The 17,713-nt window shown below is 41.9% G+C and overlaps 1 protein-coding gene across 4 annotated transcripts in view; it reads left to right on the top strand.

Moving 5' to 3' along the window:
- KCNAB1 (potassium voltage-gated channel subfamily A regulatory beta subunit 1) overlaps positions 1-17,713 on the top strand; it is a 444,529-nt gene that overhangs the window by 410,720 nt on the left and 16,096 nt on the right. For all 4 annotated transcript variants that reach the window (XM_061417766.1, XM_061417774.1, XM_061417784.1 and 1 more), the window contains 3 exons: positions 8,607-8,692; positions 9,376-9,496; positions 10,583-10,677. In XM_061417766.1, the coding sequence (XP_061273750.1) occupies positions 8,607-8,692; positions 9,376-9,496; positions 10,583-10,677 (302 nt within the window). The remainder of the gene's footprint in view (positions 1-8,606; positions 8,693-9,375; positions 9,497-10,582; positions 10,678-17,713) is intronic.

Below are 17,713 nucleotides of genomic sequence, written 5' to 3'. Positions count from 1 at the left end.
AGATGGACGAGGGAGAGTGGCATCACAGAGGAAGGTCGGAAAATGCCACAGAACTCAAATGAATCCAAATAAAGTGTCTCTCAACCCCCGCCTCCACCCACTGATTCTTTTAAGGTAGGGATTGGCCTAAGGATGGCCACACCTTTTTTTTAACTAGTCCTACAAAAGTAACCTAGTACCTCACTTCGGAACTTAGGGGTACTTCAGTTCAGTTCAGTTATTCAGTCATGTCCGACACTTTGCAACCCCATGGACTGCAGCACGCCAGGCTTCCCTGTCCATAACCAACTCCCAAATCTTGCCCAAACTCATGTCCATCGAGTCATTGATGCCATCCAACCATCTCATCCTCTGTCATCCCCTTCTTCTCCCGCCTTCAGTCTTTCCCAGCATCAGTGTCTTTTCCAAGGAGTCAGTTCTTCCCATCAGGTGGCCAAAGTATTGGAGTTTCAGCTTCAGCATCAGTCCTTCTAGTGAACACCCAGGACTGATCTCCTTTAGGATGGACTGGTTGGATCTCCTTGCAGCCCAAGGGACTCTCAAGAGTCTTCTCTAACACCACAGTTCAAAAGCATCAATTTTTCAGCGCTCAGCTTTCTTCACAGTCCAACTCTCACATCCATACATGACTACTTGAAAAACCATAGATGTGACTAGACAGATCTTTGTCAGCAAAGTAATGTCTCTGCTTTTTAATATTCTGTCTAGGTTGGTCATAAGTTTTTCTTCCAAGGAGCAAGTGTCTTTAATTTTATGGCTGCAGTCACCACCTGCAGTGATTTTGGAGCCCCCCAAAATAAAGTCTGCCACTGTTTCCACCATTTTCCCATCTATTTGCCATGAAGTGATAGGATCAGATGCCATGATCTTAGTTTTCTGAATGTTGACCTTTAAGCCAACTTTTTTACTCTTCTCTTTCACTTTCATCAAGGGGCTCTTTAGTTCTTCACTTTCAGCCATAATGTTGGTGTTATCTGCATATCTGAGATGAATAGAAAAATATCTATTGATATTTTTCCCGGCGATCTTGATTCCAGCTTGTGCTTCATCCAGCCCAGCATTTCTCATGATATACTCTGCATATAAGTTAAATAACCAGAGTGACAGTATACAGCCTTGATGTACTTCTTTTCCTATTTGGAACCAGTCTGTTGTGCCATGTCCAGTTCTAACTGTTGTTTCCTGACCTGCATACAGATTTCTCAAGAAGCAGGTCAGGTGGTCTGGTATTCCCTTCTCTTTAAGAATTTTCCAGTTTGTTGTGATCTACACAGTCAAAAGCTTTTGCGTAGCCAATAAGGCAGAAGTAGATGTTTTTCTGAAATTCTCTTGCTTTTTCTATGATTCTGCAGATGTTGACAATTTGATCTCTGATTCCTCTGCCTTTTCTAAATCCAGCTTGAACATCTGGAAGTTCACGGTTTATGTACTGTTGAAGCCTGGCTTGGAGAATTTTGAGCATTACTTTGCAATTGTGTGAGATGAGTGCAGTTGTGCAGTAGTTTGAACATTCTTTGGCATTGCTTTCTTTGGGATTGGAATGAAAACTGACCCTTTCCAGTCCCATGGCTACTGCTGAGTTTTCCAGATTTGCTGGCATATTGAGTGCAGCACTTTCACAGCATCATCTTTCAGGATTTGAAATAACTCAACTGGAATTCCATCACCTCCACTAGTTTTGTTCATAGCGATGTTTCCTAAGGCCCACTTGACTTTGCACTCCAGCATGTCTGGCTCTAGGTGAGTAATCACTTCATTTTCTGGGTCATGAAGACCCTTTTTGTACAGTTCTTCTGTGTATTCTTGCCACCTCTTCTTAATATCTTCTGCATCTGTTAGGTCCATACCATTTCTGTCCTTTATTGTGCCCATTTTTGCATGAAATGTCCTCTTGGTATCTCTAATTTTCTTGAAGAGATCTCTAATCTTTCCTATTCTATTGTTTTCCTCTATTTCTTTACATTGATCACTGAGGAAGGCTTTCTTATCTTTCCTTGCTGACCTTTAGAATTCTGCATTCAAATGGGTATCTTTCCTTTGCTTGTTTGCCTTTAGCTTCTCTTCTTTTCTCAGCCATTTGTAAGGCCTCCTCAGACAACCATTTTGCCTTTTTGCAATTCTTTTTCTTGGGGATGGTCTTGATCACTGCAATTACCTTATCAATTACCTTATCAAAGCAATTACCTTTCTGAGTCTCAGATTCATCATCAATAAAATAAAGATGAAAACATTACCCACCTAAACAGTTATTATAAGGACATAAGTTAATATAAGTTATTATATGCTCAGTTAATATCAGTCTGGTCATTTGTGTTGAAGAAACTGAGATTCAGCAAGGTTGGAGAACATGTCCAACTTCGTGACAGTGATGAGACAAAACCCAGAACCCAGAGTCTCCTGTGTGCTCTGGAAGGCAGATGGAGCCAGGCCTGTCCTCAGACAGTAGGCAAACCTTTAAGGCTAAACATGGCATCACTCCATTTATGGATACAGGTTTCCATTTCAGTGATGGTCCTCTATGTGCTGATGCTCAGCTGAGCACTGGGAGAGGTTTCTCCATAGCCAAGATGGTAAATGACTGACAGAGATCCAGGAGGAAACCTCTAAGTCACAGACCATGAATATAAACCACCACCACAAGCTTTTGAAGATAAATAAGTAAATAAACAACTGAAGTTAGATAAACAACAAAAAAAACAGCTAGTCTGGAGTAAAAACTATTTTTTCTCCTCTGAGGAAACCAAGCCCCTACATTCTACCAGTGCCCCAGCCTCCACTGCAGTCCACTCCCCTTGAAAGAGCGCAACCATTTTTGGCCTCTAAAAATGGAAATTGTGTTTGGTTAAACCTAATATTTGTGAATTAACCTATAGCATGTTAGTATTTTTAAGTGGTGCTTTGCTTATTAGGGACTCTTCTTTCTTTTCTATTTTTTAAATCATTAAAGTATGATAATACATTTACAGGTGACTTGGAAATAATAAAGTTACATATAGTTCCTCTATATGTTACAATTATTATTTTGTGTATTTACTCTCAGCATTTTGTAAGCATAACTGAACTATTTATAATTGTTAATAACATTTGAACTTTCAATTATGCCTTAAAACAATGAACTCCTAGCCTGTTTCCTCATCTAGAGTAAGAAGAAGCTGCCCTGAATTATCTCTAAGGTTTCTATTGTTTTTATCATTATGTGTCTGTATGGCCAGATTTAGTACATTTTATTTGATCAAAAAACTAATTTGTGCCTATTTGTATCTTTAGTCCCTACGGTTTATTGTTTATGCAGTATAACAACTTGCATACAACTTTCAAAGTTCTAGGGAAAATTTCACATGAAAAAGGTTTAACGTGAACAGCTATTTTCTGCATGTTTCAGTTATTCAGTCATGGGGGCCAATTAGAAAAGTAAATATATTTATCAGCAAATTTCTTTCACTCAAAATAAGTAGTTTCACTTAGTCATTTCACATAAAATACGTATTTTTAAACAGAGATGACCTATGTTACTGAATGAAGAATAACAACTTTAAAAAAAAAATAAAATGTTAAAATCTGAGCTTATTTGAGAAGAAACAACCAGGACCACATCCTGCTTACCTGTTACTCAGTTTGTGTTATTCTTTTAGAGTCACCCACCAGTTGGTCTACATACATTATCTCATGTCAAGCTTTGGAAGAATTCCACAGGATCAATACGTCCTCACTTCACAGATGGAGAATGGGATATTCAGGGAAACAAACTCGACCTGTAGCTTTCATAGTCAGTTCTGTGCCAAGGATCCAGGAAATAAGAGAGAGAGAGCTGTCTGTGTACTGTGGGCTAAATAATAATGATGGTTTCAACATGGAAAGCCGGAGAAGGCAATGGCAACCCACTCCAGTACTCTTGCCTGGAAAATCCCATGAACGGACGAGCCTGGTAGGCTGCAGTCCATGGGGTCGCTAAGAGTCGGACACGACTGAGCGACTAAGCACACAGCACAGCACAGCACAGCACAGCATCTGGGGTGAGGCCCTAGGACCTGCATTTCTAACAGGTTCCCAGGGGCTGCTGCTAGTGGTCCAGGCGCCACCCTTTAGCACTAGCAGGGTAGACAAGCACAGCGACCCTAAACCCAGGCTGTGCATGCAATCACCTGGGTTGAGTTTTTAAAATCTCGATGCCTGGCTTCACCCCCAGAGATTCTGATATAATAGACCTTCTGTGGAGCCCGGGTAGTGTCGTTTTCCAAGCTCCCCAGATCCTTTCGTGTGAGAGCCACTCGTGCTGAAGCTTCCTGGAAAAGCGGGGAGTCAGGGCAGAGGGAGCCACATTCAGTCCTGAACTGCCAGATTGAATCAGTTTGTCTGTCTGCATGTCCTTTCCCAGAGGCGGGTGGAAGCAATGCACTAGATGAGCTTCCTAACGTCATTTTCCCCACTCAGAATTGATGCTCTGACTGGGATGCTTTAAAAATGCATTTCCCTGGTTGTCAAGTAAAAGCTTTTAGACACCCATTGATTTTTTTTTTTCTTAACAATGCTGCCCTCTAGTGTCCTTTAGTAGAATCGTGTTAAAAACCCACCTCAGCTATCAGTACAGTGACTTCCTGTTAGAGAGCTAAATAACTTGGGGGATTTTTCTCTAACTTAAAAAAAAAATTGAACAAATTTAATATGCATTAAACTAAATTTTACTTTGTGGCCACATGGATCTCCATCTGCTGGCTCTCCATTCTCTGCATTCCTCCCTGGATTCTGTGCAGCAGCCTCCTCCTCCCAGAGTCCTCTGCATTCCACCAGCCCTTCTCTGCAGAGTCAGCAGCCAGACTTATCGGGGAGCAAAGAAATCGCCCTCAACTAAAGTGCCTGGGGCATGGGGGCATCTTGCATAGGCTCTTCCACACTCAGAATTGTTCTTTCTCGCCTTTTCCTCACTTTGTACCTTGTTTTCACTTGATTGAGAGTTTATTGTGTGCTATGCTGTGCTGTGCTTAAGCTCAGTCATGTCCAGCTCTTTGCAACACTATGGACTGTAGCCTGCCAGGCTCCTCTGTCCATGAGATTCTCCAGGCAAGAATACTGGAGTGGGTTGCCATGCCCTCCTTCAGAGGCTGTTCTTGATCCAGAGATCAAACCCATGTCTCTTACATTTCCTGCGTTGACAGGCAGCTTCTTTACCACCAGCACCACCATTCATCAAACAGGGTCTCCCCTGTCTTCCTATGATGACTTCTCCAAACCTCCCAGGGTTGTGCCATCTTGCTTGAAGCAGCATCCTTCCCACTGCAGGGGTTTTGTCCTCCGCCTCACTCTGTCCAGTCTCTCCCTCTCCATTCTCCCCAATCTCCTAGCCCACATCCTCAGTTAAATCCTCTATCTAGATTACTCTCAATGGCATATAGGCTTTCTCTTGCATCTTTCAGTTTTAAAATGAAAATCTCTTTTATCCTAAATACCCACTTTAGCTGCCGCCCTCTTTCTCTGCTCCATTTATTTCCTAACTTGAGTCCACCCAGGTTGTCTCTAATACCTTTCCTTCCTCATGCCCAGTCTTCAGTCAGCTCCAGCCTGGCCTTGGTCCAAACGCACCAAGGACACTGACAACACTCTTTCCAGGCTCTTCGTTGACCTCCAGCGTTCTGGCCTTTCTGATTCAAATGCTCACATGTTCCAATCTTTGGGCACAGGTCCTCCTGCAAGCCCTCTCCATTCTTGATTCCAAATGTCCCCACTCTGGCTTCCTTCCTACTCCTCTGGCTGCCAATGACCCAGAACCCCACAGTGTACTCTTCCCAACTCCTGCTTTGGCTCTTCGAAACTCTTTTGTTTTCTCTGGGCAGACTTCCCTTACATAGTCTCATTCACTCATGGATTTAAATACAATTAATAGACTGTTGATGAACAAATAGCTCACCTTCAGCCCAGGTTGCTCACATATCATTATCCAGTTATCTCTACTTGACATCACCCCTCTGTCTCTCACAGGCATCTCTATTTTTGGCATGTCCTAGATGACTGGATGGCATCACTGACTCGATGGATATGAGTTTGGGTAAACTCCGGGAGCTGGTGATGGACAGGGAGGCCTGGTGTGCTGCGATTCATGGGGTCGCAAAGAGTAGGACACGATTGAGCGATTGAACTGAACTGAACTGAACTGATGAAGGACCCTGACTCTTCCTCCCAAACCTGTTCCTCCCTCAAGCTTCCTTGATTCCTCCTTTTCCTCACTTGCCACATACAGTCCTTGGGGATTCTATCCACAAAACAGATTTTGATCCGTTCATGTCTGTCTTTGCTACCACCTCCTGATTTCAAGCCCCTTATCTCCTTCCAGGAATGATACAGTAAACCTCCTAATGATCTTCCTGCTTCCTCCAGCCCTCACCTCACAACATGGTCAGATGGTGTTCTGAAATATATACTGCATCATCATTCCCTTACTTAGAAATATTAGTGACTTCCCATCAAGCCCTGAATAACAAACACTGTTTGCCCTCTGCCAGCTTCATCGTGTAGCCCTGCCTTCCTTCCTGACTCAGCTTCCTCCACCATGGCTTACAGATTGTGGGTTCACCAAGCTCTGTCCAGCCCCAGGGCCTTGTCACATGCTGCCTAGAATGTTCTTCCCTTGTTTTTCACCTGACTGGTGCCTTTTTATTTTGTATGCCTAGACATTACTTCTTCCTTGACCAACTATATGTTTTCCTTCTCATTCCTGATCTCAGCCCCCTATTTGCTTTCTTCATAACACATTACATTTTGTGGTAACCCTAAACTCCCTGAGTCCAGGAGCTTTGTATCTATCTTACTCACAGATGAACCTAGTGCCTGGCAAATATTAGGCTGTTAGTACATTACAGGAAATAAGGGAATGAAGGAATGGGAAGCGTCACAACCTCCACTGCACCCTACCTGCTGTTGTCAAGACCTTGGTGACTCCCACATGGCCAAGCCACTGGACCACGTCCTGCGCTCATCTTACTTGATTATGGAATAGAGACAGGGGAGCATCCTGGGTTCATTTATTCCCTGTTAACCTGTTAGTGTTTACCAACATGTTTGATTCGCCACAATATCTCCAGCACCCAGTACAGCAGACTCCTCATAAATCCTGTTGGTTGAATGAATATATCAGCTCTGAATGAAACGGGATGTGAAAGGAAAGGGAAGTAGTACAACGATGGAGAGTTCCAAAGAGAGAATACTTAGGGGCAGATATTTAAGGAATGGCTTTGAATTTCCAGAAATGTTAGCACACGTATTCATTTCTATTTAAAGACAAGAAAAATGTTTCATGTAACTTTTTGTGTCTCGTTTGCTCTGTAAAGGAAGAACTATCTTCATAGATTTGGTTGTTGAGTAATAAATTGATATTTAGGAGTCTTTCTCCAAGAAGGAAAAATATTTTCTTTACATGCCGAATTCTACCTCTGTTGGGTAGACTCTGATGAGTAAAACATTCCCATCTTCCAAACAAAGACCAAGGGCAATTTAAAATGCTTTATGTAAGTCAAACAAGCAAGGAAGCTAGGACCCTAACCCTCACTGTCTCATTCCAAATCCTGTCCCTGATCAATTAAGACAGTGCTTGCTGGTGAGAAATAAAATAACACAAATACTCAATTAAAGTTTGAGACAAGGATTTGATTCTGCTGAAGGACATGTAACCTACCAGGTATTATCAGTAGGGTAAGAAAAGCCCATGACCTGCAACCCCTTGAAAATGTGAAATGACCTGGCATCCTGGGTGTTTGGCTGACCTGGTTTGTAGAAGAAACCCAACCATGTCTGTGACTTTTCACTCAATTTAACTTGAGGCTCTCCATGCTCTCTGGTTCTGTAAAATATTGGCTGGTTCCAAGAGGATTAGCTCAACTTCACCCCTCTGGGAAGAGATTCATTTTCCTGTTTAGGAAATGTGATGTCAAGCTGAAAGAGGCTGATGAGCAAACAGGGTGGGGCCACATGGAGGTCCAGGTGAAATGCATGACATGGGTGTCTTAGAATGAAGTTTGGTCCAAAGTAGTCAAGGACAGGGTGTGCCAGTGTGGGCTGGGAGCCGTTGGGGCTTCAGCTGTTTGTTCAGCATTTAGTATGTTTATCTTTCTGCTAAACACATTGTTATTGAGTCATCTCTATTAAACAACAACCCTGCGTGAGGCTTAGCTCTGTAAATCCAACATACAAAGGCAGGACTTCTATCCTCAATGACCTTCCATTCTACAAAGTCAAAACAAATGCTTTCTCTTACTTCTCACTTTAGTGAGCAAGGTACCCAGGTTCTGAAAGAGGTGAATCATGTATTCTTTTATCTGGCCAGGAACACTGAAGCAATAAAAGTAAAGGAAGAACTTAAGGTGGTCACTCTTTTTTTAATATCATTTCATATTGTTGCTGCAAACTGAAAATGGGAAGTCAATTTACCCAAAAAGTACCATCCACCTCCAAACCATCAATTTTTTATGTTAGACTATTATGCTATCACCAGTGTCAAGGTAATTATACTAATCCAACAAATAATTGCATTAAACATCTAAGCTTTGGGCAGGAAAAGAAAAAAAATACTATATAACTTTGAAAAATATATGTAATGCTATCTCTTTGGCTTTCCATAGAAATTGTTCGTGCCATGACACATGTGATAAACCAAGGAATGGCCATGTACTGGGGAACTTCTCGCTGGAGTGCCATGGAGATCATGGTAATTCCATTTCCATTTTTAAATGACCATTGAGTACCTATTTTTATTTGTCAGACATCATGTATAAGTTGTAAGACCTTTTGCAAACTTTCTTCACAATCACAATGGCACCAGAATTCTATGATCAATTTCATCATTGTAGAGATGGATATAGGGGCAGGCGGTGGATCTTATCAGCTCAGAATACAACATGGAGGGTGCAGGTCTCTAACAGGAATCGTGTTTTAGCATGTCCTTTGGTAGTAGTTTGGTAGTAAGAGAGTACAATTCTCAGCTAATGAGACATATGACACAATATTCCAGGTTGTTTTTGGTTTTTTTTTTGACGTATTAAATAATGGTACTGTTCATAACATGCTAATTATAGATCATTTTTATATTATATATTAGTTAAGTTTTATTTCTTTAGGAACCTAGAAATAGTCAAACTATGTTTTATTTGTAATAGTTCTTAATTCACACTTTGACTAATTTTCCCTGGACTTTACTCATTCCAAAACCTCCCAAAAAATAATTTCCTGATTTGGTATTTCTTAGTGAAATTGATGATCATAACTTTGCTTATTATTTGACAATCTAGATTTTCTTGGTTTGTATTGATTTCACTAAAATGAATTTTTTTCATGCATACAGACTTATTTCTCATCAGAAATAAATTCAGTTGCAATTGTATTTCACCTTAGGAAGCCTACTCTGTAGCAAGACAATTCAACATGATCCCACCAGTCTGTGAACAAGCTGAATACCACCTTTTCCAGAGAGAGAAAGTAGAGGTTCAGCTACCAGAGCTCTACCATAAAATAGGTAATCTTCACAATCAAATTGACTCATTATCTTTAATAAGAGGATCAGGGATCCAGAAAAAAAAAAAAAAGGTGTGACTGAAATGCTTTCCTAAATGTTCCTAATTAATGTAGGGATTGTCAGCACTATGCATTCCAGAAACTAGAAGAAATCAAAAGGACTTGTATGCAATCTCTGGAGTATCACTCATGAAAGCCAAGCAGAGCTGGCAGACAAGCTGTTCTCAGTAGGTGTTCAAAAAAATGCATGTAGAATGAAAGGAAGAAATAATGAATAAACCTGTTTTTCATAGGGTAGTTGCTCTAGCCAAGAATGCATCTCTGAGTGGGTTTCCCCAAAATGATGGATTTATACATCTGTATCTCCTACTCTGCCTGGAACTGAGTCAGAAGAGGAATTCAAGAATGGCAGACAAGCCAGGGACACATGTTTGTGTAGGTACACATGATGCCAAAGGGAGGGAAAACATATATATACAACATGTACACAAGAATTTCGGATATCAGAAAACTTAAGCCACATTTTCAGGCATATTTATCGAAACAGGTTCCAGAGAAACTTTTTCGTAAGAAATGGGGGTTTACGTGAGTGGGGAAAGTGCTGGGTAAGAAAACAAGGATAAGAAAAGTCCGACAACAGAACAGTGGTTGTTACGGCTATCACCATGTGCTCACTGTGTTCTCTGTGCACCGGGCACGGTGCTCCTCCTCCGACCAGGCACTGTTGAGGCACTGCGTGAACAAGCGAAGCACTGCCATTTTTGTGCAAGCAAAAGTGCTTATCGCTGAGTGTAAAAAGAAATGTAAATTTGGGGCATCAGGAAACTCTGGATAAGCCACATTTTCAGGCTTGATTGTATGCCCTCCTCCCCATCACCAACAGTGCACAGTTGATGGGCTTATATTAATAAAAATGAAGCACACAGTTTGTAAATGCCTAAACTTTAATGGAATGATTTATGCTGATATTAACTCATATATATCTGGCCAGCTTTTCCCCATAACTAACCAGGTCCTTTCTGAATACCCACTCACTTTTGATCCCAGTTTGCAGAAGTAACTTTTTAAGGTTTTTTTTCTTCTATAGGAGTTGGAGCAATGACATGGTCTCCACTGGCTTGTGGAATCATCTCAGGAAAATATGGAAACGGGGTGCCTGAAAGTTCTAGGGCTTCGCTGAAGGTATTTTCCTCCACCTCTAGGAAAGAGTCTGGGCATGGGAACGAGGGAGAAAAGGAAACTGAACAGAAGAGCCCAGCAGCAGCCTGAGGCTTCCTGGCTCAGGCCGAGTGTGGCCTCAGCCTGGCAGGCGTCCCCTGGCAGTCCCCCAGCCCTCTGGAGGGCCCTGCTTCTGGTCAGGCTTCAATGCAGAAAGCTCCCCTCCTCTGTGGACCGGGAGAGATGCCCAGTGACCTGGTTGGATTCGTAGGACTCAATTTCCTACATTTATTTATTCTTATATTAAAGAAGGCATTTCATTCCTCCTTTGACACAGACGGAAATGTAAAATCCATCTTCTATATAAGAGGATCTCATTTTACTTTTCTTAACAAAATTTAAGGCATGGAGGTTTAATCCATATGGGGCAAACTGGTTGTACTGAGTAGGTTTGAGGTTGATTGACACTTCTTAATATGTGAAGGTGGGGGTTAAGGAGGGAAGGTTTGGGGCAGATACAGAGCCAAGCATCTGTCACTGAGGCTCAGGGCTGGCATTTGCAGAAATCAACTCCAGTTGCTGAGTCTTGCCGCTTGAATTCTTCTCTGAAGAGTAAAGATATTCAAGATCACTGACATAAAATTAACCTCCATTCAGAACATCTTGATGATTAATTTATTGGAGAGTACGCCAAACATCTCTCCTTGTTAATAACAACATGTCTGTTTTTAAAAACTTGAGAGAATGTGTAATAACATTAGAATCACAAATTACTCTGTAATGTCAAGGGAGAGAGAATATTGGCATTTTTAAAATTCACACTTGCCAAACGCCCCCAAAAGGAAGCAGAAGTCTGACACAGCCTCTTGCTTCCATCAGCACAAAGTCAGCACAAGGACAGCTCAAGTTAAGCCTGAACTACCAACACTTTAATCAGTGTGGCTGGAACCACTGTGTGCTTCCCGTCAGGACCTTCTCCAGACTCTAGGTCTATCACTTTTCTTTCTGCTCTAACAGTTGACCTATTAGTGTGTTTGTTCTCTAAGATAATATACATATTTCCTAAAACATGGTGACATGGTCCTGCTTCTAGCTTTGTATTATTACACTGATTATCCTAAAATATTAAATATGGTCTTGTGTCTGAAAAAGTCAAAAGTTTAAAATAAGTTAGCAAAGGAAAACTAAAAGCATTTTAGGAAAGAAGGGATAAAAGGAGGATGGCAAGAAAAGCACTGAAATTGTGATTTTAGCTGAGCACCTACTGCTTGCCAAGCACTGGGATAAGCGTGTGTTTGTTTTTTACCTCCTTTTATCCTCACAAAGATAAATGGATACAGATGGCTTTTAGTCAGTTGTAGCTAAGGATGTTAAGTTTCTTACATTCTTTCAGAGACTTTCTGAAAAACTCAAAGTGTTTCCATATACGTGGGGTGTTTGTTCTCAGACTATCCTTATAAGAGGGTAAACCTTTTCCAGATGCAGAAACTGAGAACAAAGATATTAGATAACAATCCAAGGGCATAAACTCATAATAAAGTTAGCAGTAGAACCCAGGTCTCCTGACTCTCAGTTCTTCTCCCTAAAGGCATTTTTGTTTCCCTTCAAATTAATGTTTTTAAATGAGGAAGAAGTAGCAGCGCTGTATTTGGAGTATATGATTGACTGATCTCCATCACTGTTTGAGAAAAGGCTACAAATAGCTGAAAACCTGCTTAAAATGCACTAACTAAAGCGGGGGAGATGCAGAATATTTGAAGGTAGCTAAGCCCAAAAGCAACTCAAAAAATATTTCTTGTTGTTGACTTTTCAGCATTTTTTGAAGCATCCTTAACAATAAGCATTAAAGAGTCTCCAAAGGTAAAAGGAAGCCAGTCCCAAAGCACACGTCTTAATTCATCAGCCTAAGTGCTTTCTTGACTAATATATGTACACTTAGAAAAGCCACTTGAGTAAAGCAAAAATTAATGCCACTAATAATAATGTTATGTGTGTGTGTATCTCTCTCTCTCAACCTTAAGAGTGAGCGAGAATTGTAATAGTAAAAACATTTTTTAAAAAAATGAAGCATGTTGGCCTTGAGGCACCCCATCTTATAGCCGCTACTACGGCCTGGGGGTGGAGATGTGCCGGTGCCTCCGCTTCCGCCCATCCGCCCATCTACTCCCCGTGCCCCGAGCCTCCCCAGCCTCCCATTTCCTGGCGGGGGCGCGGGGGCGGCCCGGCGGAGACCACCTGGCCGGGGGAAGGCGGAGGAGGCAATGGCTACTAAGCGTCTGGAGGCGCCTGGTCAGAGCCTGGTCGTGCTGGCGGAGGCCACTAGTTACAATTCTAACTATTGGAATGCTGCTGCCCGACCTCCGGCTCCTCACCCAAGTACATTCCCTGGAAGATCGGAAATGCAAAGCCAGTTTGAATTCTTATACAAATAGGGGATATGGCCCACCATATCCCACTGGCCCCGGGACAAATACTGCCTCATACCCTGGGGCCTATTACACACCTGGGTATGCTCAGACCAATTACTCCACAGAGGTTCCAAGCACTTACCGTTCACCTGGCAACAGCCCAACCCCAGTCTCCCGTTGGATGTACCCCCAGCAGGACCGCCACCCCCACAGCCTAAGGACTCCTCCTACACCTACAGCGAACCAGATCAAGACATGAGCCAGCACAACTTTCCTTGCAGTGTCCATCAGTACGGCAGTCCTCGGGATCAGTGAACAATGACAGTGCGGAGCTTTTGGATTCCCAGGTCCAGTATAGTGCTGAGCCTCATCTGTACGGTAATGCCACCTACGAACATCCCTGCACTCAAGACGAGGGTAATCATCTTGCTGAAGAGTGTTTATCTTCAGATGAAGGGACTCCCCCAAGCATTAAAAAAATCATACATATGCTGGAGAAGGTCCAGTATCTTGAGCAAGTAGAAGAGTTCATAGGAAAAAAGACAGACAAAGCCTACTGGCTTCTGGAAGAGATGCTAATCAAGGAACTTCTGGAACTGGATTCAGTTGAAACTGGGGGCCAGGACTCCGTCCAGCAGGCCAGGAAAGAGGTGGTTTGTAAAATCCAGGCCATACTGGAAAAATTGGTGGGGAAAGGGATTATGAAGGGATTTAGAACAAATTACTAACTCAACCAAAGAACTCTTGATTTTGGTTAATTACCCTCCTTTTGAAATGCCTGTTGATGACAAGAAGCAATATATTTCAACTTTCCTTTGATAGAAAGCTTGAAAAACTGGTAAAGGACTTGGAAGAACAGTTGGGTTATGAGTTGTTTTCAGACCAGTGAATGTAATAGGGAGCTCTTGGGTTATCCGTAATGCCAAGTAGACTCTCCCAGTAAGAAATATATGGGTGTCCTTGGCAAGCTGCTTCTTATCAGCAGGGGGGGAATTCACCTTATGTAACAGGCTCCTCAGAAACCTACAGAATAAGACTGGATGTTCTTTGGAGAGGCTCTGTTTTTTTAAAACATCTGGATAACTTGTCACATTTTTATACATTGTAACTGCTTTCACCATATACTTTGTGTGTAAATTACAGCTTGGACTTTAGCCCCCTTGGACCTCTGTTTTGTTTTGTTATTTGCAGTTCACAAATATAGTATGATTATCTTAAAAAAAAAAAAGAGCTAGGCAAATAGATAAATAAAATGGCAACTTTGACCTTCCCCCAAAATAGAATGGTTGGTATTTCACAATGGCTATTTTAAGTTACACCAATAAAGTAAAGATGCTAATATTTTATTTCAGTTGTAAACACTGAACTGTTAGGTATTTAATACTCAGTTTATTTATCCTATCTTTTAGAAAGTAATACTACCCATGTGGCTTTCTGGGAGACTGCATGTGGCCCACTACTGTTAAAAAGACTTCTAAATCAGTGTCATCGGCACTGACTTCACTGTTGAGCTGAACACCACTACTTCGTGTCTATTAGACACCTCCACATGGCTATCCAATGGGCATCTGACATGCCTAATGGAATCTATCCACACTCCCCAAAACTTGCCCAGAATCCTCAGTTAACAGTGCCTCCACCCGTCCCTTGGTCACCCCAGCCTGAAGCCAAGGCTTATCTCAGTCTGCCTCTCCTCCTCCCTAAGTCTTATCCAGCAGGACACCAACTCCTCCAGTCCACATCCTGACCTCAGTGGTCCTTCCCTTGCACCGCCCTTGTTTAGATCATCATCATTTCTTTCCTGGTTTGCCACAATAACCTCCCATCTAGACTCTGATTCACCCCTCTTTTTCAACTGCCCACCAGTTATCTACTATCCATATTAGTTATGTGACCAAATATCTTTCTAAAAGATTAATCTGACTATATCATAACCCTGCCCTAAATCCTTAATGACTTCCCAATATTGATTATATGACAAAACCTAAAAACCCACAGAAGAGTGTTCAAGGAAATACTCTTGGGGTCTTAATTGAGCCCATTTTTCCATTCTTATCTCTCCCCAAATCATATTAGTTCATTTTTTCACCCAAATGCACTATACTTGTTTTTGCCTCCCAGAAACGCCCTTCTTTTTCTCTGGCTGTGGAAAGCCATCTCTAAAGACAAAGCTTGGTTGTCTTCACTCTGTGAAGCCTGTCTTTACTTTGCAAAACTTCAGTTATTCGTACCTTCCTCTAACATTCCACAAACACTTCTTACAGTCTTAGAATCCTCTGACTGCAAGCAACAAAATGCAATTCAACTTTATTTAATCAAAGAAGGGAGCACATAGACAGACACTCCCTGGGAAAGATGGAGTGGGATGGCCTCAGGGGTGACTCTATCCATAGATCTGCCCATTTTCAGGACTCTCCATCTCCTGTTTCTCTCCACACGTGTCAATTTCTGCGACTACAAATGGGTCTTCCTCACGAGCCCAGGAACAAGAACGCTAGTGACTGCCAGGCTTACATCCTTAAAGGCATATAACCTGAGAGAAAAGAGAATTTTCTTTAACAGCTTCGGTACAAAGAAGACTGGCCAAGCTTGGGTCATATGCCAAGCTAGTAGACCAATGACAGGGGCCAAAGGACAAGGTGCTGTGCCTCGTTCGTGTCTTGCACTGATGGTGGGGTATTTCCCATAAAGAAGCAGTGCAAACATAGCTTCTGAGGAAATCACTGAGGGGGCACCCCAACTACAAAACACTTCTCCAGTTACCAGACAATGATTCATGAATACCTTTGGGATAGAAACTGAAACTTACTCACATAACTCACCACAGAGCCTGGCACATGATAGGTACTCAACAATTGTTTCCTGAAAGAATACAATAAGCCATAACCAAGGATCAACAATGTCTGATCAAGAAACCAGATGAAGTGAAGTGAAGTGAAACTCGCTCAGTCGTGTCCGACTCTTTGCAACCCCATGGACTGTATAGTCCATGGAATTCTCCAGGCCAGAATACTGGAGTGGGTAGCCTTTCCCTTCTCCAGGGGATCTTCCCAACCCAGGGATCGAACCCAGGTCTCCCGCATTGCAGGCGGATTCTTTACCAGCTGAGCCACAAGGGAAGCCCAACAATACTGGAGTGGGTAGCCTGTCCCTTCTCCAGTGGATCTTCCCAACCCAGGAATGGAACCGGGGACTCCTGCATTGCAGGCAGATTCTTTACCAACTGAACTATCAGAGACCAAGTGAGCAGCTTTTAAATAAAAAGTTTAAATATAAATGAAAAGTGCAATAAGATTTATGGACAGTTCTTCCCTATTATTAGGAAAATACATTATAGGAAAAAAAAAACAGAAAAATATATACCTTTTTTGTCAAAGGGAAAGAAGAAACATGCAAACATAGGTGGAACAAAGGAATGGGGAGAGGGACAGTCTAAGAACTCCAGGTGTTCACATTAAGAAACTAAGGATATTTCCACATTATGGTACAATTTCAGAAGGAAACATTTTAGCGCCAGCATTTTACCTAGAGATTTTTACCTCAATAATGAAGACTTTGCTGCTCTTTTGAGCCAAAGACTTCAATTGTTCAGCTAGAAATAGTCAATGATCTTGAATGCTAAATTAGGCCCACTAATGAAATGTGACTGATTCTGACCATGACTTTACAGTTGCTGCCCAAGTTCCAGGCTGGGATTAACTGACAGCCAACCGAGGTGTTTGGGGCGTATCTCACAGACTATTCCCATCCTGTTACGGTTACCTATAAAATGGCAGTCACAGAGATAATGGCCACAGCATTAGAAGATGGCAAAGAAACAGGCTTTAGGAAATTTTAAAGAATTTTGTGACTTATGTATAAAATAGCTCAGTAATCTATTGAGAAGAAGGCTCATTCAGTTGTTCCTTTGGCAAATATTTACTGAGTGTCTAGTCAGTGCTGAGCCCTGTGCTGAGGACGGAGGAGACAGATGAATGAAACAGTCTCAACCCTAAGGAGTAACTCAGGGACTTGCTAGAGACAGACATGAGAAGGGGTGAATTATGAAACTATGTGGAATCCACAAGCCCTATGTGATACACATGGGGCTGCCAGTCGAGTCATACTGCATTAAGGAGGAAGTGTCTGCATTCAATCTGAAAAACTGAAGACAACTATCTTTACTGTGTGGAATCCTGGTTTCTCAGATCCTTTCCTCATCACCATATTGGCTGAGCCCCTCCTCTGTGTCAACCACTGTGTCAAGACTGGAGATGCTGACACGAACAAGAAGCCATCCCTGCCTTCCACTTGGTTAGAAAGAACAATCAGCATGTAAATAAGTCACTGGAGGAATAGGATTAAGCAATATAATAGGAGTGGAAGATGAAATTTCATCTTTTGATTCATGGCAGTCCACAAGCTGGGTTTATTATTGCATACAACCACACCTATGGTCAATCTTCTTACCAAAAACACTGGTTCACTTCCATATTTAATTGAAATTTTAGTTAAGCTTCATCTCCTCCCTATGCAAACATTTTCCCATTTCTAAAACCGTTAAAGCTATTTATTTCCAAAACACATTTGTTTCCTTTGGTTTGCAGAAAGCAGTGTAAATACTATGCATCTACTTTTACAAAACCCTAACCTGCTTCTGTTTCCCAGTGATT

Source organism: Bos javanicus, chromosome 1, assembly GCF_032452875.1.
Source record: "Bos javanicus breed banteng chromosome 1, ARS-OSU_banteng_1.0, whole genome shotgun sequence".
NCBI classification, from domain to species: Eukaryota; Metazoa; Chordata; class Mammalia; order Artiodactyla; family Bovidae; genus Bos; species Bos javanicus.
This window is presented reverse-complemented; position numbering and strand designations above follow the sequence as displayed.